This window comes from Pomacea canaliculata, linkage group LG2, assembly GCF_003073045.1.
Source record: "Pomacea canaliculata isolate SZHN2017 linkage group LG2, ASM307304v1, whole genome shotgun sequence".
NCBI classification, from domain to species: Eukaryota; Metazoa; Mollusca; class Gastropoda; order Architaenioglossa; family Ampullariidae; genus Pomacea; species Pomacea canaliculata.
The window spans coordinates 28671806-28697055 of NC_037591.1; the positions used below are offsets into that span (position 1 = coordinate 28671806).

Genomic DNA, 25250 nt, shown 5'->3' on the forward strand with positions numbered 1-25250 from the left:
TCTTTTGCTCACAAGGGCAGGCATACATACTCATACAGACATTTAACACACAGTTATGAGTAAAGATACATTGTCATGGTAGTTGGATTTGCATCGCGTGTATGACTCTATGGTGCAGCATCGATGATCAAGATCATTTCCAGCACCTTATCTAACCAGTCAGTACAGATCTTTTCATTTGCATCAGTTAATTTTTCTGTAGGCAGTCCAATACATACGCCAACGCTGGCCTGAGGAAACGTGCCGGATTTTAGTGAGTAACGGTGTATTTACTGCTTTTCCCGACTGGTTTATCTTGTACGTCCACCACACCCACCACCACCACCACCTACGCCGCCGTTCGCATTCCCCGACTGTTTGAAGCTAAAACTATTGTTGTAAGCACATGTGGCAGCTGCTGCTTGCTTCCGACTGCAGCAGCAGCAGCATCCGTTCAAACACGCTGTTACTTAGTCTGAAGCTGAATACTCATCAAGCACAGGACCTCCGCGCAATGGCTTCGATGACAAATCGAGTGGAACAGCCTTCGCCCGCGGAACGTCCGGACTGAGCATGCGTGGACTCTGGGTGCGTTCAGCGACGGTTGAATCCCGTAGCATAACAGTTGTGAGAGTCGTGCATAGACATAGAACACTCCTGGCGACCCTGGCCACACGGATGCTCTCCTGAACGTATCCTACTCCATCCGGCTGCAGTGCGCACGCTCTGTGGTCACGGTCTGTGAGCAGACGACAGAACAGGTTACGTGCCTGTTAGGTTTTGTTTACTTTGTTTACGCACTTTGTCTTTGAGTTTACGATGGATTTTGCTTGAGACAGTGAATCAGTGACAACTGCTCGGTTGTGCAATCTACGTTTTTCTGCGTTGGACTGCGTTTGACTGTCAGTGTCACTCGTCGTAAAACGACTGTCACAGCTTGACACGACAGCAGGACGCATACACATCTCGTAAGTAACCTCTCTGTACTCGTTCGATGTTTTTCTGAGTACAAAATGCCTATGATAATTTGTGGTCTGTCGGATCTGTCTCACACAAATGTTATTTCTGGGAAGTCTCAGTACTTGCCACACCTGTTCGACCATGTTGCAGGTGTGAGTGGGCGTTCCAAACTTGCAGGTATTCAAACATTAGAAACTGGGACTTGGGCAATAAGAAGGATTTTTGCATATGGGACATCGCACTTTACGTGGCAGCACAGGATTTCACGGTTGCTAGCTCTGACATGACACGAAGGAACCGCAGGTCAGGTCAGTTCGGGGACTGATCAGGCCTGTCAGAAACGTGGGCGACAGCCATGGAGATGGCGCAGTCCTCCTACTGTTCCTCGATTTTCCGTTGGGACTTCTAGCTCCTCAGCAAATCCTCGAAGCACGACCAGAACGAGGGGAGTAGGGTGGTGTATGTGCGAATTATGACTGCAAACTGATATTTTGCTCTTTTCAAGACTGTATACATGTAGATAATGAAGATAATTTTCAGTAACGAGCACCATCTGAGCCATCACGAGATGTCATTACTGATAAGCAGGCCAGTGTTAACATTTTTATTGTAGACGACATACCAAAAGCACATTGCTATTCAGAAAACAAACACAAGCACTATGTGTTCTGTCTCCGTTTATTACTGTCGGCTGTTGCACAAAAGAGACCTAGGGCCCACCGGCTAACATGAACTAGGTCACCCACTGCATGAATAGCTGACAAGTGGAGGTAGGCTGCACATAAATTACAGTTTTGGAGAGTGGTGGGGAAAAATTGTTCGTTGCTCAGATACTGGCTTAGCTATCTTCACAAGCTTCCTACGAAGAAGCTTCGTATTCCTCTTAAATCAGGAGTATAATAATCTCTAGCAAAGTAAAAGTTCTTATAAGGAAGGGAGGAGATGGGCAGGATCGAGGAGGAGGAGGAGGAGGAGGTTTAACTTTAAAGTAGAATTTACAGTTACCTTCCTTCTCCTCATCATTATTATCGTCATCACTATCGTTATCATTACAGGAAAGAAGCAGCTGCTGATTCCCCACAATCATGGAAACCGAAATTCTTGTGATTTCGGCGGTAGTCGCAGTCGTTCTCCTTTTGGTGTGTTATCGAAAGCGGAGGAAAGTCGTTGATGCAGCCGCCACAAGTCGTCAGGAGGTGGTGGAGGACTTCGTTTCATCCTCAGCCGCCCAGACTACGGAAAGCGGTAACAGCATCCTCCAGGTCTGTTACAGTCTGTCACAGACACATCATGAGAGATAGAGAGACTGTGTGTGTGAGCGCGCGCTCGCGTGTGCATGCATGTCTTCTGGCAGTCGGAGATTTTTTCCGGGTACTTCGGTTTCCTACCCAATTTTCATGCACATCTTGCCCTTAGTGGGAAATCGCCTTTATAATATAGATGAAGCACTTTCCTCAGCTGTATGCATCTTTATCATCCAAGCGTCTGTTGATCTTTCCTGCATCTCAGGCAGCTGCGGATTCTTCAGTTGCTTGAGAGTTTGTTAGTGATGTAGGACAATGCTTTGATTATGCGATCAGTTATCTTATTTGCTCAATACACTCCAATCTGTCGACTGGAAAACATTCGTACTAGCGTGTAAAAACTATCAAATGCATGGAGTCTTTGTGAGTTCTAGGAAGTACTAGCTATTTTAAATTAGTATGTTGCTTCGAAAGCTTCTTTTCTAGTGCTTTCAATTGCGTAGAAAAAATGTTTGTAAATAACGTAAGATGTCTCTTAAATGCAAAAAGAAGATATGCCTAGTGGTCTGAAAATGGAACCATTTAAAAAAAAAACCACCACTAATTGTAACTGTGGATCTGAAAGTCCCCATTATCTGAATCTGAAAGCCCCAATAGGGACTGGGAAGAGCGTGAAAACCCTATGGTTTTTTATGGATAGTAAGCCCTATTCCTGTCAAATTCGATAAGAGCTGTCAAAGCCTTTTTCAAGTCTGCATACAGAATGTGGATAACTAATAAAAAATATACTTGAAATTAAAAAAATAAATAATCTGCTGCAGAAACTATTCATTAAATATAACACTCAGACTACACTTGTGCCTGCAACAGCTGCCACCGTTACCTTGTTGAGAGTGGTGCATGCAGTGAATAAGAGGGAACAACAGATCGGTTGAATGCTATGTCCTGGCTTCTTAACCAACACATACTGTGGAAACTGTGACAATGGTGGGGAGATTATTTTTTGCGACGGGCACTACGAAGTCGCCGTTTCTGGGCACGTATTTGAAAAATGTGTATCCAGTTAAGAAAGCTTTTCTTAAGAACTGTGCAAATATTCACTAAAGCATTTCTTTCTTCTTTTTTGACAAATTTGTTCAAACCTTTGTTTTCAGGAGTTATTTGAACATCAGTTTTCTTTGCTAGGTGTAGTCTCAACTTAAAATGACCGAGAACACTTTTTGTTATGACTTCTCTGAGTTTTATGAGACATTTCATTCTCAAAAGCTTAAGTACCATGGCATTTAAGAATTATTTAATTATAAAATTGTATTCTGACAGAGGTGCTCTCTCTTTCCCCCCACCTCCATCTTAGAATAAGGAGTAGCTTATATAATATAATATCTTGAATCAAAGGAATGCTAACGACTTGCAGACATCCAAATGAAGTGTTCAGATTTCTCCCAGCTGATAGAATAAGAAGCCAACAATAACTTTTTCCCATCTCTCTCCCCTCTCATTCCCTACCTCTCTCAGGTGTATTGTATCCAAAAGGACACGAAAATAGCGACGTTGAAATGTATGATTGGCTGGCTCTCATTTTCTTCTGCGAGCAGGAATTCGAATCATTCTTTAGCCAAGAACCCTAGAGAGGTCATCGGCTTTAGCCTAGAGTATTTATTATTTCTTTTCAGAGTTGTGTTGTCATTCTGCGTCAGTATCCCGTGTTTAAACATTCATTGAATCATCCAATGAATACAAGTTTGTAACAGTTTCTTCTGTCGTCCAGCTTTTTAAGGACGACGACGTAGCTGCTATCGCAGACAGGTTCAACAGTCTGGAGGAGGTCAGCGACACCATGCGCAGGGCTGGCCTGGAGTCGTGCAACCTCATCTTCGGTGAGTCCTCGTCACGGTCATCAAAACATTCACTAAGCATCTGTGCTGAATCAGTCCCTTTGAAGTTTACCTGTATTTTGATCGTTCATTAAAACTTTTTAACGCATAAAGTATACGTTTGAAAATAAATTTCGTAGAAATCAATTACAGAAAGTAGTAATGCCACAGATTTGTGGAGAGAAAGAGAAAAGCTAAAGGAAGGCAGAACTAAAATATACTGGTATTTTAAAAAGTGATATTTTGTGACATATGTAATGTGCGCGCGCGCGCGTGTGTGTGTGTGGGATAGGTATTGACTATACTGGCAGCAACTACATGCAGGGTAAAAAGACGTTTGGTGGAAAATGTCTCCATCATATTGACTCTTCAGAGCTCAACCCATACCAAAAGGTAAGTTTTTCCTCTGCCTCACAATTTCTGTTTTCTTATTTCTCTTTCTCTCTCTCTGTCTGTATATCGCCTCCAGTCCGGCTGTCCATTTGTCTATTTCAATCTTTGCTCCTTGATGCCACAACTTATGACAAATATTATCTAACTACATGGCATTCATTTGTAACTAAACTACAATATTCTTGTCCAGCCTCTAAAAATCCAAACAGGAAACGAACCGAGCATAAAACAGGATCGAGAGGGTTATTACAAAAGCAAGTTTGGACTGACTCTAAAGTATCGTCAAATTAAACTTTGAGCATCAGCAATAAAAACGACTTGAAACAAACTGTTGGTTGACGAAAAAAACAACAACAACAACAACAAAACAAAAAACTCAAAACAAAAACAAAAAAAAAACAAACAAACAAACAAACAAACAAAAAAAAACAAAACAAAACAAACAAACGAAAATTAGGAACGAGTTGAAGGGAAGATGCGATAGTACAATAAACCCAGCGGCATCAGAAGAAACAGTGGGGGAGTTATATAAAAAGATAGAAAACCTCAGTTGAATTCAGTAACAAATACCAGTGTGATGATAACAAAAGACTGACAATGGTATTGTAATGTCGCAGGTATCTTGTACCGTAACATGAGAGATAGGTTGAATGACTGACTAAATTAGTTGTGTTTATACCATACCAGCAGCTCATGCCTTTTTCACAAAGGAAGGTTGAGCCAACTCATAATTGAAATACCTGAATTTTAATGTCATTTCATTCTATTCTTCAACAGGTGATCTGCATTCTTGGTGAAACCCTGGAACCGTTTGATGACGATGGCTCTATTCCAACCTACGGCTTTGGCGACACATTTACACGAGATCATTCTGTCTTCTCGCTCAGCAACATGGTACGGACAGCTCATTATACCTTCGCTACTTTACCTTCCACTAGGTGTACATCTCTTATGTGTGTGTGCACGCGCCTACGTGTGTAAGGGCAGCAACTACACGCAGAGTAACAAGACGTGTGCTGTAGAGGGGTGTGTGTGTGCATTCTTGTTACTGCTGTTCCTAAGTAGCCAGACATTATATTGTTACTGAAATCTGCATAAACCCTGTGCATGCTTGGCTACAGAAGTAGTCTCAGTTTTTCTTGCATTCATGTTCATACAATAGAGTAGAGCTGGCCTTCGTGGTCTAGTTTTAGTTTCTGCATTATCTGGCGGCATAGAACGCTGATTTAACATGCCCTGTGTTCAGATGCTATAAACACGATAAAAGTAAATTGCTAAAACTCTCAAGAGTGTGGTATCAGTGTGAATTCTGATTCTTTATTTGATAATGGCCTTTGCAGCAACATTATTCCAGCAGGCGGATTATTCATTATTAGAGAATGAAATTTTAAACATGATGTGGATATGGTCATATGTTATACAGGGACCGTGCCACGGTTTTCAGGAAGTGCTGCGTCTGTACAACGAGATCACTCCCAAGGTCCGCCTCGGTGGTCCCACCAACTTCGCGCCCCTCATACGACAGGCCATCGACATCGTCAAGAAGAATAAATCTGTGAGCATTTAACCTGATGTTATTATTTGTTTATTCATAATCTTGTTTACTTAACCTGCTCTTGTCAGAACTATTTAAACACAAAGCAGCTAACTCCAATTAATTAGAAATGGTTCATGTATCTTTCATTGTTTCCTGTTTTTGCAATAAATCCCCAGAAGCATGTTTAAACATATCAAAAGCTAAACAAAAGATTGATGGTCTGAAAAGGATACACCTTTTTATTGCCTAATATGTACTTGTTTTGTAATATCTCAGTTTCACATTCTGGTCATCGTGGCCGATGGGCAAGTGACTGCAGAGCGCGATACCACTGACGCTATCGTGGAAGCCTCCAACTGGCCCCTGTCGATCATCATGGTCGGCGTGGGTGACGGCCCCTGGGACACCATGAAAGACTTCGACGAAAAGCTGCCCAAACGCCGCTTCGACAACTTCAAGTTTGTCAACTTCAACATCGTGGTGAACGAGACGAAGAACCCACAGGCTGCGTTCGCGTTGCACGCTTTGATGGAAATTCCTGACCAGTTCAAAGCCATACGACGCCTGGGGCTGCTGGATTTGATTGAGTGATCGATGCTTTTAGAAGTTAGTTGATGCTGTACGTGCTAAGTATATATAAATGTGCTTGAGAGATGAAGTTGACGGTCGCCTTACTATCACTCATACAGCTGCATGGTTAAAACGCACCAGAGTGGACTTAACATTCAACTGCACGTTTTGACTAAGCACTGAACAGAATTTAAAATGATTTAATGATCGATGCGGTTTTAATTCCTAAACCGCTCGTTCATCCCGTTACCGTATCAGTTACCTTCATTTCTTTCTTTCCGACACAAAAGAGAGATCATGTGGTGACACTTTCTAAGTGTTTTCCACTCGTTACAATATATCATTATTTCTGTTCTTTACTTATGCATCCGCATATCTTACATTCTTTATGAGCATAAATACAACATATATTTGGAAGTTTGCATACGGTGCAGTTTGTGTAACGATTAAGTCTGCATAAATGGAGTACATAATATAATGAAGTTTGCATAAATGCGGGGTACACTGAATTCATTGATGCGGAACCTAATATGTGTAAACATGTATTGAGGTGCGTTAAATGAAGTCTGTATTATTGCAGTGCATGTATTGTCATCCATAACCAAAATTAATATTTAACTCTTCTAGGTTTTTTACTATTGTAAATTTGTCTGCCTTGTAGACACCATCTTCTTCGTTAAACTTTTTTCGATATCATGATGCATCAGGAAGAAAGGGAATATATCGTACTGTAGATCTCTTTTAAAAGACTTTTACTCTTTTTTTTTTAACTGAGTATTAATCTATATAATATACGTTTCATTGGAAAGAGAAATTTTCGTTGGTTGCATGGTGTGTGTATTTTCACATTATTTTTAAAGTGTTGTTCTCTATTAGAAATTCTAATATTTATGTGCTAACTTTCTCAGTAAATTGTTGTATCCCTATAATGTTGCGTATGCCTTGCATTGACTCTGATGTAGTTCAAGAAAGGCTAATTATCAGCGGAAGAGAGTGTGACGAGGCAGTTGACAACATTGATATACGCTTCGTAACAACGCCTATATAGCTATAGTTTCCACAAATTCGTCGAGGCAAAGAAAAAAGCAACACTTACTCTTCTCTCACTTTCGCTTTTCCTCTGTTTTATTTTTAATAGAACTTTATAAAAATTAGGGATGGGGATTAAAACTAGGTTGATTGCCGTCGTGGGTGCGTACGAATGAGGCATCAGAGTCCATTGGGATTCCATAAGCAGACTTTTTTTGCCATTGTAAACTATCTCACCTTGATGTCTCTCGCCTGTGATTGTTATTGACGGGCGTGAAACTCTACTAACCAACCACCTTGTTCCTTTAATTGTTTGTCTTACGGGACAATGACCGATCACCCAAATCAGCACATCAATTGCTCACCACGTATCTAATTAAAGCGCACCCTTATTAATTGCAGCGATCCGTTGAAATCAAATCTTCACGATATCACATCGTTGCAGAAACCATCTCGACCATAGCGCATTTGGGTCGGACTATGCTCCCTGTAACAAAATAAAAGTTGTGCTCCTGCCAGTTCCTCCCCGCCACCAAGGCTGGCTGGCTGGCTGACTGCTTGGTTGCTTAACTGGTTGGTCTAGTTACAGTAGAAATGATGGTAGAAGGAGGAGACCGACAGACCGTAGGAAACATCCGAAGGCCTGCTCTGAGAACAGGAGTCACATATATACCGATCGAGTGTCCCGATACGAGATCGATCTGAACCAGAACCTTTTCACTGCTGTGGTAATAATTAATTAAGTGTCTTAACTACACTATAGGGCGACCCTTCTACCAAGAACGGTCGAGAAACTTCCTTGCCACCACCTGCACGTAATTAAATCGAGAATATTCGCAGAGCAGTAGTCGAAACACAGAGCTGTGTGACTGCCTGTGAAGACTTTTTAAATCGCACCCTTCTGTGGAACTTTTGTTGCCTTGTGTAAAATCGCAAACAACGCTACATCCAATTCCTACACTTACATGAACAAGAAATGTGAAAACAAACACCGCTATGCAAACATATGGGCGATGTCTTTAACCCCTTCCCATCCCAACGACCTGTTTGCCTCTCCATCTCTCACTACAGACATCGCACGTACTTCATGCAAACTAACATTCGAAGTTGTTTCCGTGTGGCGAATGACAAAAGCCAAACCAGTGAACTACATGTATAAATAGATTTTATGTGCACTCTGTGACCCTATTGTGTTTCTCGTGGGATGGATGGGAAAACACAATGCGCATATAGTGTATTCCATATTGATTAAAAGATTATGATTCAGATAAATGCTGATAACTTTCAGCCATTGATCGAGCGCCATGCAGTTGTTTGCGGCTATGACCCCATGGCACAGACACGTCCTTCCCCATGGCAAGGGGAAGGGTGAAGAGTCAAGGTCAGACACCGAGAGGACAAAGGGTGTCTGAGATGAACAGGCGGTCGAAGAGGTTACATATATGTGTGTAGGAATACGTACATCGTAAAGACCGCAGCACTAAGGGAGAACACGATCGTGTACATGTCGGTGGCGAGAAAACCTAACAAAACCATCAAATGCGTTCAAACCTGCCTTGTAGTTATGATCTGTGCACTTTCACTTCGATGTTTTAGCAGCTGTAGACTAAGGACGGCTACGTCCCACTTGGATAGAAGGCGATGAGAGGGAGAAGACGAAGTGTAACGATCAAGGGAGACTAGTCAGACAGTCGGATATAATGGTATACAATTCCGAGAGCGCTTGGGGTAGAGGGGCATATATATATATTGTGCATCCACATCTAATTAAGTATTCAAAGAAACCAAAAATATGCTGTTTTCGAAGCTGGAGGTTGACTAACGAAGTCTGAGGGAGAGCTGACTGACCACAAAGAATTTGAAACAAGCCCTTCAATTTTATTGAACAGAAAACGTGTTCTCGCAAGGAAAACTGGCTTTTTTCTCACACCTAAAATAGGTTGATAGCATTGTATAGAACTCTCTCTCCCTCAAATACACATACCTGTTAAAAAAAGAAAAAAAAAAAAGAAAAAAAAAGAGACAGCAATAAGCGCGAACTTTGTAATGCGAAAGATATGTGCAGAAATTTAATTGCCGTGTTTGGTACTTGCGGTTTTTCAAAGCTGAGGTATAAAACGTGCGCCGCACCTCCTCAGCAGATGTATGGATAAAGTTTACAGTTTGTCCTGAATATTTCGTTCAGACAGGAACAGCAGTCTAGTTACAAACTGAGGGAAGCATGTGTACATCAATCGTAAAAATATAAACTTTACAGCGTCACACGTACATGAGAGTGCGTCGATCCGTCCTCCCCGCTTAAAATTATTTAGTAGAACCAATCAAAATAAATTATGAAAAAAATTAAAAAATTAAAAAAAATCTCACGAGTGCAGTCAAAACATATATTGCATCAAACAATTAAGACAGGCAACAAAGGGAAGACGATAGAATATGATTTCTCATGTTTCATTAATACCTTTACAATTAATACATTAATACATAGGACTGGTTACAATCGATTTTTTTTTCGGTGGTTCGAAGGTTGATAAAAAGGAGAGTTGAGAACAATGGGCATGCATTTATTTGTAATTGTATCCTACTCAAAAAATTGTATAGAATTAATTTAAAACTCTTCCTCGTATATAATTCTGGATGCATGGATGTATTATGTTTTTAGAATAGGGTGACGAATTTTTAAAAGAATTTTGCATGAAGGTCTTTTTATTTAATTTAATTATTTTGCTATCGCTGGCGGCAAAACTGTGGTGAATTTCGTGCTCTCAGCAATGCCTAAAAAAAATTATTCAAATTTATTTTTGAAACGTTATTTGCTGATTCACCAGCAAACATTTGCATCGAAGCAAACGTTTGTCGCGAAATAATGATAACTGATACAAATTACCAAAATGAGAGGAAAAAAGCTCTGCAAAAAAAAAAAAAAAACCCAACAGAAAACAAAAAAGCTGTTTCCTTCACTGACAACAACAATAATAATAATTGTAATATGCTTGGTAGCAATCGTGCTTTGAAACAATATTTCACAGTAATTTTTCAGCAAAATCATAAGTCGTGCGTTACTCATTCTCATCGATACTTTTCACGCGCTGACTTTAAGAATGCGAACTAAATCAGTTTTAGTTATTTTAATATTCAATGATAATATTAGCAAGCATCTGAACATCGACATTTGGTAGAATAAATATATCTCAAAGTGAAATGCAATGTTCACGCCAACGGAGTATAATAATACTCTTATAATATAATATAATAATAATACTCTTCGCCAAAACTAGAAGCGCCCATCGTCTACTTCAAATTTTCACATCATACAATCACAATAACATTTTCGTTTTGCTCTGTTCAGAAAATTCAAGAGATAATGTTGGGCTTTTGACAATAACTGAGGTTGAATGTAGTTTACTCACATTTATTAATATTTCGATGACTCCTACAGATTACGCGCTGGCTGCTTGAGATCAAATTTAGATTTTATGATGACGTCAAGACACTAACCTTAAAATATTGTCGTCATCCATATCTTGACCGAGCTGCTCGACTCTTCGTCGGATTAAAATTATTGGCCTCCATTTGAAGCATTAGCTTCGATCTTTTAGGAAAACTGGAAGAAAGAAATACTGAACATGCCAGGTAAAGTACTCATGCATTCCCCCCCCCCCTTTTTTTTGTGTCTATATATAATATATGCGCAGAGATTTTCCTGGACTTTAGTGCAGCGGGTTGGTTGTCTGTCGATCTGACATGGACTAGTTTTGGACATGGAGAAGTTTTGTAGACATCACTGTACCATACCAGTCTTGAGCAGTTCATTTTGGACATGGCATTTGAAAGTGCTAAAAACAGTCAAAAATCATTGTATATCGGCATAAGATCTGGCATACCACTCTAGGTTTTAATAATTTCCGAATTGAATTGAATTGATAATTTCAAATTACTGGGTTTAGGTGACATATGTTGTAGCGACAGTATCGGTTCATTTTTTTAAACGCAAAATTATAATAATGTTATACTTCATTACTAAATTAATATATCAAAGCATTAAACTTTATTTTTTAAAGGATATAAAAACAGCCACCTTTCAAAATCGTTAGTACGGAAACACTAAAGGGGCTATACTCTGCAGTAAGCGTAACTGAAGAAACAAACAAATCGGGAATAAAATTAGTAAAGAAATTATAGGATCTAATTATGTAATTTATTACAATGTCATTAATACATTATTCCTCAATTTTTGGGGTTAGAGACGTGAATTTAATAAATTCATTCTGCACTTGTTCAGTAAGTTGCTGTATGCCTACGTCATCGGGACGCATGCGCGATCAAGAAGGCAGTTGTCAGGTAAGAGATCGACACCGGCTGTGGTACTGTGCAGAAGTGTGATCATTTGTAGATTTGTTAAGAATAATTTCAGCTTTTAATTGGTGAGTATTTGTTTAAAGATTACTGTCTTTTGTCAGAATGTTGTAGCTACTGAGGATTATCGAGGCAACCTGTATCTGTAGAGAAAACCGGCTTACGCTTACTTGTGTCACTAGTGCAAATTGTGCACGATATTTTCATATACTACTCATTTGCCACTTCCACTTCTTTTGATTCTCTGTTAGCAGTTTATGTATTATCGAATATAACGTTAAAATATTCCGATTTGAAACAAATTTTGACAAATGTAAACATACTCAAGGTCATTCACATTCAGCATTGACCTGTTCGGGTCGACCTTGAGAGATGGCTAGACCGATGTAAAACATGATGCTGCATTTCTCAAACATTGCCAGTATCAGACATCATTCTCCACAGGGGAATAAATACTTCCTACGATCAGAAGAGGCGTTTTATTAAAAGACATAGTTGATAATACAGAAATTTAAAAAAGGGATAAATTTAAGCGGGTACCGGCTTTTCGTAGCTGGCACAGCGTTAGCTTATAACCTGCCTCAACCTTTTATCAGTGAAAAACTTATTTCTGAAGCAAGAGAATCAAGAAAATAGTTTCTTTTCTGGCAAATCTGAGATAATCCTGTCATCAAACGCTAGCTAAAATAACGCATTTATGAGACATGCCATGACATAAGGGGTTATTTGAAGGCCGGAAAAATGACATTGTCAATGTCAAGGACGTACCCTAATAGTAGTCAGTGCCACAGAAGATTTTGTACCAAAATATTTCCAAATAATGATATATACACACATTATCGGTAAGTAGAAATGTTTTATTAATGAAAGAAATAATAGTTAATATTTTCTTGGAACTCTTAGACATAAACCAGCTGTGTGACTGGGACTACACAGGCGTGACGGCTCATTTTCATAGTAAATTGTGATGATGAAAATGACCGATTGCTTTGTTTGTGGGGGAAAAATGTGATTGAAGAAAAGCGGAGATGAGGAAAAAATATCTATAAAGAATTTAAAAGAATTGAAGTGGAGAGAAGATTTGAAAACAACTTGAGCCTTGTTGGGAAGGTTAGTAGTTTTAGAAGACCAAGACATAACTGAGAAAGAGTTGGTAATGTTATAGGCAACATACTAAAGATGAAGATTATAATGAAAACCAAAGATGAAAAGAAAGATTATTAGAAAGGCTTCAGAGCTGAATAAAAGTGACAGGATGGGTTAGCTTAGACCCAGAAACAGTACTCTACATGGAAATTAGTTTAAAGTGTCAAATTGTATGATACATTCTAGCAAAACAAAAAAATTGTGAGGTCTACTGGTTTTAATGATAGCTTATGCAAAATAAATAAGCGTAATGAAGAAAAAGACTTGGGTGTCATTTTTGATGCTCAGTCATCCTTAGATATTCAAATTGAAGGGTTAATATGGAAAATGAAAAAGATAATTGTTCTATAAGAAAAGCTGTACAAGGCATTTGTTCACCTGAATCTAGAGCAGGGGTTTCAAACTCAATTACCCAGGGGGCCAAATCTCACATCGTACACAAGGTGGCGGGCCGAAGGTTATTATTTAAGTCTGATAACTTTTTATTGAACAGTAGAAAACTAAACTTTTTGTTATTAATTTTGTGTAAACAAAATCATACATTAAAACAAAATTAAAGTAATAACAAACCAAGGCTTAGCAGTTTTTCTTCTTAATTTATTTTGTCAGAAGTGGACGTTTGACATCTTTTCTTGGCAACAAGTTCGTTTATGTTTGGAATAAGTTTCTGTGTTGTGGAGATTCTCAAGATGGACTGCAAGTGTACATTGGTAAGACGACTCCTGTGTGATGTTTTGTTGATCTTCATCATAGAGAAAAGTTGCTCACACAGATATGTGCTGCCAAACATGCTCAAGATTCGAGCCGCAGACGTAGACGAAGCTGGGGCATCGTTTGTGGGAGGGAATGAGTGAATTGTGCAGGCCCCACAGAGTTGTACTTTACCTTCAGTGACTCATTACACTGCAGTTCTATGAGTTCCATCTGCAAATGCATAGGTGCAGTTTCCGCGTCGATGGCAAATGGGTTGTGAAGTAGGTGGAAGTTGTTTTTCTACACCTCAAAGTCACTGAAACGGCGTTTAAACTCAGCACGAAGTGAGTTCAGCTTATCAGCAAAATGTGCATGTGGGAACACCTTGGCGCTGACTTCGTCCATCACTGTTTTGCAGCAAGGAAAGTGAAACAAGTTGCATTGGTTCATTTGTGTTTTCCATAAGAACAACTTGAAATGCTTTCACTGCATCGTGCAGGTCAGTGATTAAGTGGGCCCGTCCCTGTAGCTGCAGGTTCAAGGCGTTGAGATGAGTCGTTATGTCAGACAGAAATGCCAGCTCATATTTCCACTTTTCATTCTGCAAGACTGTCGAGTTTTTTCCTCTGCTGTCCATGAACTGACAGATTTCCCCAATCAGCTGAAAAACTCGACTTGTCCACCTCACGTCTAAGTGATACGGCCTGTCGCCCCACTGTGAATCTGTTTCCTGCACAAAGGACTGAAACAGGCGGGGATTGAACCCTTTGGCTCTGATGAAGTTGACGGTTTGTGTTACAGTGCTCATTACATGCTCCATGTTGAGGACTTTAGCACACAACGATTCTTGGTGTATTATGCAGTGATATACTATCAACTGCCCACTACAATTTTCTTGGATATGTGACCGCATCCTTCCAACTAGTCCACTCTTTGGGCCGCACATCGACGGCGCTCCATCTGTTGTAAGTGCGACAAGTTTGTCCCAGGGCAGGTTCATGTCGGTTATACTTTGACATACGTTGTCAAAAATGTCCTTTCCTGTCGTTGTCCCATGCATGGATTTTATGTCTAATATTTCTTCTGTGATATTCAGACTGGAGTTGACTCCACGGATGAAGATGGCGAGTTGTGCGGTGTCCGTCGTGTCAGTGCTTTCATCGACTGCAAGAGAGTATGCAACGAAGTCTTTGCTTTTTTCAATCAGCTGTGTTTTCACATCAGTGGCCATCTCACAAATCCTATTAGCAACCATGTTTCTGCTGAGGCTTACATTTGCAAACATTTGCTTTTTGTTTGGACACAGGACTTCACACACTTTCATCATGCAACTCTTCACAAACTCTCCCTCATTGAATGGCCGGGCTGATTTAGCAATCTCCTCTGCCACAATAAAACTTGCTCTCACAGCAGCTTCACTTTGTGATGTTGCTATAGTGAACAATGTCTGCTGTCATCTTAGATTCCTCTTAAGTTCTTCCACTTTCTTTAGCTTCTGTTCTGCATTCAGGCTTTTCAGCTTAATTGTCGTGATGTTTAGTCTCGTAATGCCGTCTCAGATTATATTCTTTGGTCACAGCTATTGTATCTCCACAAAGTAGACACACTGTTTACCGCTGATATTCATATATTCACATGTATTCAGCCTCCCATTGGCTTTGAAAGACTGTTTTCAAAATCAACTTTTCTCTTGGCCATTTTAACGGCTAGCTTTAATTTGAAATTTGATTGGAATTGAAATTACAAAAATCCCTTCACTACACAGTGTAATGTTCTCGATCTTTATTAAGTAAATTAACATTAAGTAAAAGTCTTTAGAAAAGTCGCAACACGTGCTTATCTCTGATCATCTGTCTTTGTTCCCCGACAGATGGCGCACCAATACCTACGACTAGTGTTAAGTTCGCACACTACGCACAGCTTCAATTAATTCTAGTAAATAATCGCGTGCTCTGCTCTGCTCAGTACTATTTGCTATGACATGTGATGTTATTGCATCAGTATATGTATGTGAAAAAACATATAATTAGGCAAAAAAGACACAAATTATCAATACACAAGCAGCAATTATTTCAACACCGTGGCTTGCTATTTATACTCGCACATATGGTAGATATATACAAGTCCTTGGAGAAGCTATACTCCCACCAACTTGATCTCCACAAGTTTGCTTCTCACAACTTAACTTCTCATCTAGACAACTTCCGCTCGCCAGCCCGCAGAGTCAGAAAGTGATGAGTTTCTACTAGTCTGAGGATGAGCTGCCTCATCATACACGTGGGTTTGCCCTAGTCACCCTTTGATTCCGATTCAGGGAAGTTAACAGGTACTAAAAATCTTCGACCAGCGGCCCCTGTTCAGGGCAGGGTGTCGCGTGTCACAGGTCAGATTTATGGGCCCCGCCTTGACCATCCCTTCAGGTCATTAACAGGAGCGGTGGTAACTTGACCAGTGCACTGTTGGTGGTCTGCACAAACTTCACTAAACTCATCCCATCTCTTGCTGTCCTCGACAGGAACTTTTCTGTTGTTTGCCTTTTACTTGTCGCCGGGCCATTAACAATGATTTAATAAACTTCTTTCCCAGGCCAGGTAAAATTTCATGGTGAGCCGGATGTGGCCCGCAGGCCGGGTGTTTGACGCCCCTGATCTAGAGCATACAAATATCTTGTGCCTTTATTTGAAAAAAAAGTATTGATACAAAGGGTCTTAAGAAGAACAGGAAGATCAGAATGTAAAGAAAAGACTTAGATTAAAATACTTAAAGCTTCACATAAAAGTAGAAGAGTACAAGGGGAAAAGGATCTTAAAAAATGTATAGAGCTATGAATGCAAAATTTTTTGAAAATAATGAAAAATAATAAGCAGAAAAATTGTTAGTCACAGTGCATTACTTGTTGAGCTATTATCATTTGCAAGTTCTAAAAAAGAATGCTGTTACTGAAATATATAGCAAATATTTATAATTGTTTTCTTTATTTGTAGCAAAATTCAAGTAGAAGAATGACAACCAGAATTGGAATCAATGGGTGAGTGTTGTGAAAGTCTTTCTTTGTGTGTAAGGAAGTTCATTTGTGAGCTCTTAAACTATTGGTGTCCGTGTCTTTTGCAATTATTTCTGTGTGTTTGAATTTGAATGTTTGACGTCACTGTTTGCAGATTTGCTTTTCCAAGAGCATAAAATCATTTAAAAAAAATTTTGTGGCAGATTTGGCCGAATTGGCAGGCTTGTGGCACGTGCTGCATTGTCAACATCTGGTGTTAAAGTTGTTGCCATTAATGATCCTTTCATTGACCTAGAGTATATGGTGAGTCTAGACTTGGCAGTTATTTAAAAAAAATTTTTTTTGACATTTGTTAGCCAATAATATTTTTTGGCATTTTGTTAGCCATTAATCTAAAGGCATGTTAAGCTGTACTATACGCTAGCTTAAAACGGTAGTGTCTTTGATAGCTGAAAGAGTATGTAGACTTAAAAATTAGATACTGCTATTTCTTTAGAAGGTCTGTCACGACCGGCAGTCAGACATTGCACATTCTTTCAAATGAAAACACGAGATCACTTTCAGGTTGGGACGTTCCGTTAGTTAATATACACGAAGATTTCAACAATACATAGCAAATACATGAAACTTCCAAATAGAGTAATTTACCATGCACTTCTCCTCATACACAACAATATCAGCGTTGCACTGGCATAAACCAAATATGACTAAACTCCAATACTAAGACAGCAGTTTCCACAATTGCGAACTTAAATCCACTAGTAGCTATGACGTGTCAATATCAAGGCACTGGTAAAGATAAGTCTTAAAGAGCACTTTTCAAATTGCAAGAAAAGTCCACGTGCTGAAATATTCAGCAACACACGCCTTACTCCCCGCACACAGCAGTAGAGTTCGCTTCTCCGCAGACAATCGCAGAGCTTCTGGGAGACTGCAGCGAGACTCTCCGGTCCCACTCGTTTCTTGAGTCTGCCCTCAGTAGTATACGACACACCTCACTCCAGTTAGCAACTTCCAAAACAGCCTCTTCACTTTTACACACCGTCTGTGTTAATCCAAAGATCGCCCCCCTTAGGCTTCCAACTCTCGTCTATATATACTCCTGTCACACCCCACTCGGGGTGAGCACTTCATGCCTCGCTCACGAGGTCCACAACTCACGTGGTGCCCAAAATACACGTGGTGTCCAATGACCCACGATTTCCACATACAACAGGCCAATCACGCGCGTCAACCTTCCATCCATCCTCTATTACACACCTGTCCCCTACAAGGTCAAAGTTGAGAAACTGCTTTAACTGTTCGACCAGTGCCCCTTGGCCTTGGAATTATATACAATAAAACCTCTTTATTAAGATTTTTCTGATTACAACCTCCTTTTAGTGATAAACCCAAAATTTTAAAAATGACTACTTTTTTTTGGTAATTTTTTTTCACAAGGGCATGACCCTTAGTTGTGCTTCATTACAATCTTTTGCAAAGTCGTGTGCGACCACCTGTTTGTGCTCCATTGCGAATTCTTTTAAATTATTTTTCTTTTTTTAGGATTTATGTTTTAAGTGCAGTTAGGAGAGCCTTTCCGTCCACCAGGGTACATGTATCAATCTGTTGAAAATATGAAAAATACGGAGAAATGGCTTGTAGTCCATTATAACATCGACAGTCAAAAGGGCCAGGACTTTTTGCACCTGTGCCATGGTTTTGTTTTGTAATACTTATATTTATATGTGTGCATTCCAATAGCTGACCAAAATTTTGAGTGCAACATACATTAACTTTGGTGTTTTTCTAGTGTCTTCACCACAGTATTATTATTTTATTTTCCAATTGTTATGTATACTTTTGTATCTTACGCCATAAATCTGGGAAATGACAGCTTGTGCCCATCAACCTTTCTTATTGGCATAGGTGAAGTACAGGTATGCAATCAAAATCAATGGCTATAGGCACTGATATATAGCAAAGCAAAATCAATTGTAGGATCAGTAGCAGTGTTAATTTTTGTGTTTTCATATTTATACTGGGGATTTTGCTTATGTATCAATGTGTATGACAGTGCCTACAGTCACTGATTTTGAGATTTGCTTTCAGATATGATGATTACTACATATACGCACACATAAATCTTCTGTACATCCTAAGTATGTGAAGGTAAAAGCAGATAACTCCCACTTCCTGTGTTTTGCGGCCCTATGCTACTCGAGGAGTAACACGGACTAAAAAATTTAAACCTATATTTTTCTTTTTCTGTCCTGCAAGAAAGAATATTGTGGGTTTTTTTTTTTTTCCTTGCTATCATAGGCAGTCTGATGGTGCTGCGGTTAGTTCCTGTCACCGATACAGTGAGGGATGGCTGTCCTGGGTTCATCTCTCGTCTTGGGCACTTTGTTCTTTCTCTGCATGTGGCATCTGTTTACCGTGATACTTGCCGTGATATAGCCTTAGTAGCTGGCTTGGCATAAACACCTATCTCCCCCCAATTTCTATCCTTGCTATCAATTAGATACTTATTTCCTGATGCTCGAAAACCTAAACTTGTCTTCCCTTGCAAGTGTTTAAAGTCATAGTTCATGGAATAGAAGCTTATAGGTTGATCTCCCTATGAAGATTTTATTCTCCGTTTATTTTATTTTTTTTGATTTTTGGTGGATTTTAGCAAATCACAATAGGGATGTTTTACAGTGTTATAAACCACATTTTCTTTGCAGGTTTACATGTTTAAGTATGATTCCACACATGGAAAGTACAAGGGAACAGTTGAAGTGAAGGATGGCAAACTGGTAATTGATGGGAATGCCATCAGCATTTACAATGAGTAAGTTTATGGCTGCTTTTGAGTATATAACTTAAAAATGTTTTGATTTCATTTTAGTCCTCAAAATTCTTAATATTTTGCTGGAATGAAAGGTAGCCAAATACACTGCATGTATTCTAGTGTCTTTCAAAAGTTTCAACAGCAGAATAAAAAGTGAAGAAACATTTTTCAGAAATCAGGTTCAAAAAATATATGTCCATGAGGTATATGTGCAGCTTACCTGGAGTAATAGTTCCCCTGTAAATCCTCAGTTGAGCAAAACAGTGGCAGAATAAGTACAATTAAGCAAAAACTAAGACTATGAAGAAAAGCATTATATGATTTTTAAATGCTTTTATTTCAACGTTTAAATAAGTGGACTTCAATTAAAAGTTATTGTTCCAAGAATAAAATACTCATTTCAGTGCGTTTTTTTTTTTAGACTGATTACTGTAATTCCTTGCTTCTGTACTGCCATGCACATCTTCACAAACTTCAGATAGTACAGAATTGCTGCACACTTGGTGCTAAGAAGAAATTTTTTTTTTTTTCTTAATGGGACAGTCTCTTCTCTCCTTCATAATGTGGGCTGAATGCCTGTTCATGCTCATATTCGGGACGAGCTGTCTGTGCTTTGCTTTAGTTTTGTTTATGGCACTTGTCCTGCCTATTTTTCCAATTTTCTATTCCTCAGCATCCTAGTTTATGCTATCTACTGTCACCAAAACCATAACATATGGTCACCTTATGGCAAAGCAGTAGAGCTCGCTTCCCTTTAATATCTGTTTTATTCCTGCTCATTGAATCTTTTAAATGTGCATTAAAAACACAGGTTCTCTCCTGTACGATATTTTTTACTAAGGAGAATATAATTTCATTTTTGCTCAGCATCTGATCATAGTCTTTTGGGTGCCATTTCAATGGGTAGTTTGCATCATTTGCACATCTGCCCCACAGCCATGTCATTTTGTTAAAGTGGTTATCTGCAAGTGCTGACACTCACTTGCTGTCTCTGGCATTAAAAAGTAAAGTGGAAGATATTTTTGAAAGTGAAAGCATATACAACAGACTTCAAATACATTGAACCATATAAAAAAGAGGACTACTGCATTTTGCACATCGTGCGATATGACATTAATACCTTAATACCATGATTTCTAAAAATGTCTTGAATTGCACTACTGTTTTAAAAGGGACTAAACTCATCTACAAAAAAAAGAAGAGGGGGTATTTTAATGGAGAAAATCAGGGGGTAGCAGGAATGGAAAATGGTGGGCTGCATCGTAGCAAGCATTTCACTGAACTGTGATTAAAAAGCTGAGAACAACATCTGATCTTTTATCGTTCTTAGACATTGTTGTCTTGAATTTCAGGAAAGAGCCAAATGCAATCCCTTGGGGTAAAGATGGTGCTGACTACATTGTTGAATCAACTGGAGTGTTTACAGCCAAAGATAAGGCAGCTGTGAGTATTACTTTCAGCATAATCACCAATTTGTCTTCAGCATTCTGGGGAAAAAATAACTCTTGACAAGTTTTAAAGATACATTATCAGAAATTGTAAAGTGTAGAAAATGGCACAATACAAAGCATGTTTTATTTAAATTACATTGTCTATTAAAATGAGGGATTTCATGTAAGCCAAATGACTTGTGCATATAGCAGTACTTGTATTTTGTCATGAATGTTTCTTTGTGGATAAGGTTCCACTTCATTGTGGTCTTTGCCTGTGGAGCTTATTTTTAAGTTTATAAAACTGTTTTCTAGGCACACTTGAAAGGTGGGGCCAAGAAAGTGGTCATCTCCGCCCCTTCAGCTGATGCTCCTATGTTTGTCATGGGTGTAAACCATGAAAAATATTCAAAGGACTTGGAGGTTGTGAGCAATGCCTCCTGTACCACCAACTGCTTGGCACCATTGGCCAAAGTCATCAATGAAACATTTGGTATTGAAAGTGGGCTGATGACCACTGTGCATGCTACTACTGCTACACAGAAAACAGTAGATGGCCCCTCAAAGAAGGTATGTTACTTTCACAACACCTTCATGTTACATGAGTTCTTTAAAATAATTGGGGTTTTTTTCCAACAAGTTGTTGCTGTTACTTAGTTAATGGCTACTAACTGTCCACGAACAAATGTTTAAGAATTTATTTCATATTGCTTAAAAAATCTGTTAGGCATACCCATTTCACTAAAGGTGTTAACTTTTTACTTAGTTTTATTGCATATCTTTCTGTGGATGTTCATAGAACAAAACTCCTAAAAAGTAAAGAAAGAACTTTGTAAATGTGTGTGTGTTGGTTTTTATGCTTGAAGGATTGGCGAGGTGGTCGTGGTGCAGCACAGAACATTATTCCATCCAGCACTGGAGCTGCCAAAGCTGTTGGTAAAGTCATTCCAGAATTAAATGGGTGAGTGCCTGTCAAATGGCCTAAGTGTACATCAAGAATGATCATAAAATTTTGATATTAATTCTGATGGTTTGTAAGCATGCCTGATAGGGTTCTGACTGCTCTCTTGATGCCTCTAGCAAAGTTAGTGAATTTTTTTTTTTTTTTTTTTTTTTTTTTTTTTTTTGTAAAGATCTGGTTTATGCAGTTTTTGTTCTGAGTGAGATAAGTGCAGTCAAAGCTAAGCAGAAACAAAGATTCACTGAAATGGAATTTTGTTGTTAATTTGTGGTCTTCGCCACAACTTAATATAAATTACCAACCTTTCTAATTATGATTCAAAATTTTTAATGGGTGTATTTTGCTATGTAAACATCTTTACTACAACTACCTTCCCAACCTGATTTGAGATCGACAGTTTATACTTTATTATGCCCTTTTAGCTTTATGATTTTCTTCAAAAATCAGGTAAAATAAGTATATTTTGAAAGACTGCTTGGTCTTTGCGACCCCAACCATATCACTATATTCGTATCTGCCACCTGCCTCAAATCAACCTAGCAATGACCATATCCCAACATTGAAAGTCGATGATGGGACTAGCTCTTATTTTCAAATGTTAACGTAGTCATGCATTATTCAAACAAGTTTAAACACTGTTAACTTAAGAAATAAAACTGGCCACCTGGCAGTAAGTGTGTATGGTTAAAATCTCAAAAGGGTGCATAAATGTGATTTTTCTCTTAAATCAATTGTTTAAAAACAAAGGTTGTCATTGTTGTTCTGGAGGTTCTTATTAAACGTATATGCAATTGTTTGATTTATATGAAACAGGTGTCACTTCTTAGGTGTTCATTCAGTCTGGGCCTGTGTTGATCCGACTTTTGGTTTTGGATTGATATAATCAGGCTTGGGATGGTATGCCCATGCCAGGGTCAATTTGACTCAGGAAAGAGGTCAATATAGCTGGGTTAATGATATTTTTGTTCGAAGTGACCGGCCCCCATTCATTGTCTCTTTACCATCATGTATCAGTTGTGCTTAACAGGTTTGTTTTTTTTTTTTTTCAGAAATCACATCTATAAAAAAATAAAATTATTGTGACTGTGGTTAATTGCTGTGTTTTGCAGAAATCATGCTAAAAAAAATATAGTGTGTTTTAAGAGAGCGTCTTTGTCTACCTCAGTATATGTGTATTGATTGATTGCTCTTAACTGGAGAGTTAGCAGCATTTAATAGGGGTCCTGTAGATCTATTATATAATTTTAAAAAATGACAAATTTTTTAGTTAGAATTAAGTTTTTGGTGCCTGGTCACAAATAGTTATTTGTACCAAAAAGTACTGGTTTGCTAGAAAACAATGGAGGGCAAGATAATATCTCTTGTTGAGAAAAGGGCCCTTTTTTTTCCATTTTCCTTTTTGAAATCCTAGAATTACTTTTGTTTATTAAGGCGGCTTATGTGCATAGTTAATTGGATTTAGTTGCTCTTTTGTGTGAAACATTGCTGAAAGATTTCTATAATTGTTCTTATTTTTAAAATACTCTCAAACCTGAGCAGACAATTCTTTTGTAGATGATAGGGGTGGGGAGAAAATTTACTTGCATGGTATATATATATCCCCATGCTCATGGAAGTCCTGGGAAATAAATAATTTAGTCAAAAATCGAAACAGATAACTTCAGTCCAGCTGCCTACATAAAGTGAACAGCTTTGAGAAGGGCTGCATCAGCATTTTTCATTACTTAGCTACTGCTTGCAATTTAAGACTAGCAGATACATTGATCATAAGCAAGATAACTGCATTTTTAAACAAAATGTAAAATCTATGCTTCTTTACAGAAAGCTGACAGGCATGGCTTTCCGTGTCCCAACACCTGATGTATCTGTGGTTGATCTGACTGTCAACCTCAAAACCGATGTAAGCTTAGTTGACTTTTTAATGGTACTTCTAGATTCATTGAGATACTTGTTCTGGTGTTTGAGAAATATGGAGCAGATGAATTCTTATTGGTGAACTATGCGGAAAAATAAGTATTCCATGTTCTAACAGAGTTGCGAGTTCAAAATGTGTTTCTGTGCACACAGGCCAGTTATGATGAAATCAAGGCGGCCGTTAAAAAGGCATCAGAGGGTTCTTTGAAGGGCATCCTTGGCTACACAGAGGATGAAGTTGTGTCTCAGGATTTCTTGGGAGACTCTCGCAGTAGTATCTTTGATGCAAAAGCTGGAATTCCACTGACTAATCGCTTTGTCAAGCTTATCTCATGGTAAAAATTGAATTATGAAAAATAATTCCTTTGTGACATTTGCATGCCTAGAGGTAGTTTGCACAGGGTATCATTTACACAGCCCCTCTCACATTTGTAAATTCCAGGTGCGATTTGCTATGGTTATTCTAGCATTAACAATTAAGCTGAAAGTTTTGCTGTGGTTACATGTATGCTTCCACCCTTCCAGTCGCATATTCACATAACTGTATCATACAATAGCATTTTTTTTTTTTAAGGATTTAAAGAAATAATTTGATTTTGCGTAATATTTTTTCTTTACTTCACAGGTATGACAATGAATATGGTTACAGTCAGCGTGTGGTGGATCTCATCATTTACATGGCCAAGGTTGATTCTTCTTAAATTAACAGCCATTCTGTGGTACCTCCTTTTTCAAAAGTGAAATGAAGACATTGGAATTTTTTTTTAAGTACCTAGTTTGCATAGCTTGTGTTGTCTCCCATGCCCGGCTTAGCTATACTCAAATGATGGTGTGGCAAAGATTGGTAACAACAACTTGAAGTGTCAGATTTCACACAAGGACATACTTAATTCTCATTGTTGTGTACTGTGTCCAGTCTAGAATCAATTTGGATTTTCCCCCTTCTCTAAACAATTTCAAGGATATAAATCATTGAAATAAAAATTTAAGATGGAGTTGTCATTAGTAAGTTTTTTTTTTCATGTGGGCATGATAATATTTATTGAGCTGAGTTGAATTTACTTTATGGATTCTACAGCAAACGGTTTAGTTGTTGATTACCATCTCTGTCCGACAATCGCTCCAGCAACAGGACCCACGCTACTTGAATTTTTCCCCAGAAATGTCTGATGTAAGTGAAGAGACTTCAGTACAGAAATCTTTAGATCCAGATTTGCAGCCCTGTGAACAGTCTCCTGATACGACGTTGTTGTTGCATGTCTCGCTGCAGTCGAGGCCAAACGAGTTTCTTGCAAGCTTCTTTAGTAAAAAGTTAACGTATCTCCGTTTCGCACCTTCCGTCATAGAT

The 25250-nt window shown here is 38.7% G+C and overlaps 2 protein-coding genes across 6 annotated transcripts; both read left to right on the plus strand.

Annotated features, from left to right (window-relative positions):
• The first annotated feature begins 425 nt into the window (after nt 1-425).
• On the plus strand, nt 426-7486 carry LOC112557573 (E3 ubiquitin-protein ligase RGLG4-like). Of its 2 annotated transcripts, none has more exons than XM_025227517.1 (7): nt 426-947; nt 1995-2201; nt 3952-4060; nt 4350-4450; nt 5228-5344; nt 5874-6005; nt 6264-7486. In XM_025227517.1, the coding sequence occupies exons 2-7, from the start codon at nt 2025-2027 to the stop codon at nt 6576-6578; spliced, it is 951 nt and encodes a 316-aa protein (XP_025083302.1). In that variant the 5' UTR covers nt 426-947; nt 1995-2024; the 3' UTR covers nt 6579-7486. The 2 variants fall into 2 exon arrangements, with proteins under 2 accessions (XP_025083302.1, XP_025083303.1); XM_025227518.1 differs by lacking the exon at nt 426-947 and adding an exon at nt 1132-1384.
• Nucleotides 7487-11166: 3680 nt separating this feature from the next.
• LOC112556988 (glyceraldehyde-3-phosphate dehydrogenase-like) lies at nt 11167-24897 on the plus strand. Of its 4 annotated transcripts, XM_025226527.1 has the most exons (11): nt 11167-11216; nt 11866-11924; nt 16763-16806; nt 16986-17085; nt 19491-19597; nt 20950-21040; nt 21343-21597; nt 21894-21988; nt 23810-23888; nt 24056-24237; nt 24528-24897. In XM_025226527.1, the coding sequence occupies exons 1-11, from the start codon at nt 11210-11212 to the stop codon at nt 24601-24603; spliced, it is 1095 nt and encodes a 364-aa protein (XP_025082312.1). In that variant the 5' UTR covers nt 11167-11209; the 3' UTR covers nt 24604-24897. The 4 variants fall into 4 exon arrangements, with proteins under 4 accessions (XP_025082312.1, XP_025082313.1, XP_025082315.1 ...); XM_025226528.1 differs by lacking the exon at nt 11167-11216 and having other exon boundaries at nt 11900-12007; XM_025226530.1 differs by lacking the exons at nt 11167-11216; nt 11866-11924 and adding an exon at nt 12758-12781.
• Nucleotides 24898-25250: the final 353 nt, after the last annotated feature.

What these genes read in the sequence shown, in the direction of transcription:
- LOC112556988 (XM_025226527.1), top strand. An exon ending in GTCATTCCAGAATTAAATGG is followed by an intron (nt 21,989 to 23,809) that starts GTGAGTGCCTGT and finishes GCTTCTTTACAG; the next exon opens with AAAGCTGACAGGCATGGCTT. An exon ending in CTGTCAACCTCAAAACCGAT is followed by an intron (nt 23,889 to 24,055) that starts GTAAGCTTAGTT and finishes CTGTGCACACAG; the next exon opens with GCCAGTTATGATGAAATCAA.
- LOC112557573 (XM_025227517.1), top strand. Translation starts at nt 2,025, where the DNA reads ATGGAAACCGAAATTCTTGTGATTTCGGCGGTAGTCGCAGTCGTTCTC. An exon ending in GCGGTAACAGCATCCTCCAG is followed by an intron (nt 2,202 to 3,951) that starts GTCTGTTACAGT and finishes TCTGTCGTCCAG; the next exon opens with CTTTTTAAGGACGACGACGT. An exon ending in TCTTCTCGCTCAGCAACATG is followed by an intron (nt 5,345 to 5,873) that starts GTACGGACAGCT and finishes TATGTTATACAG; the next exon opens with GGACCGTGCCACGGTTTTCA.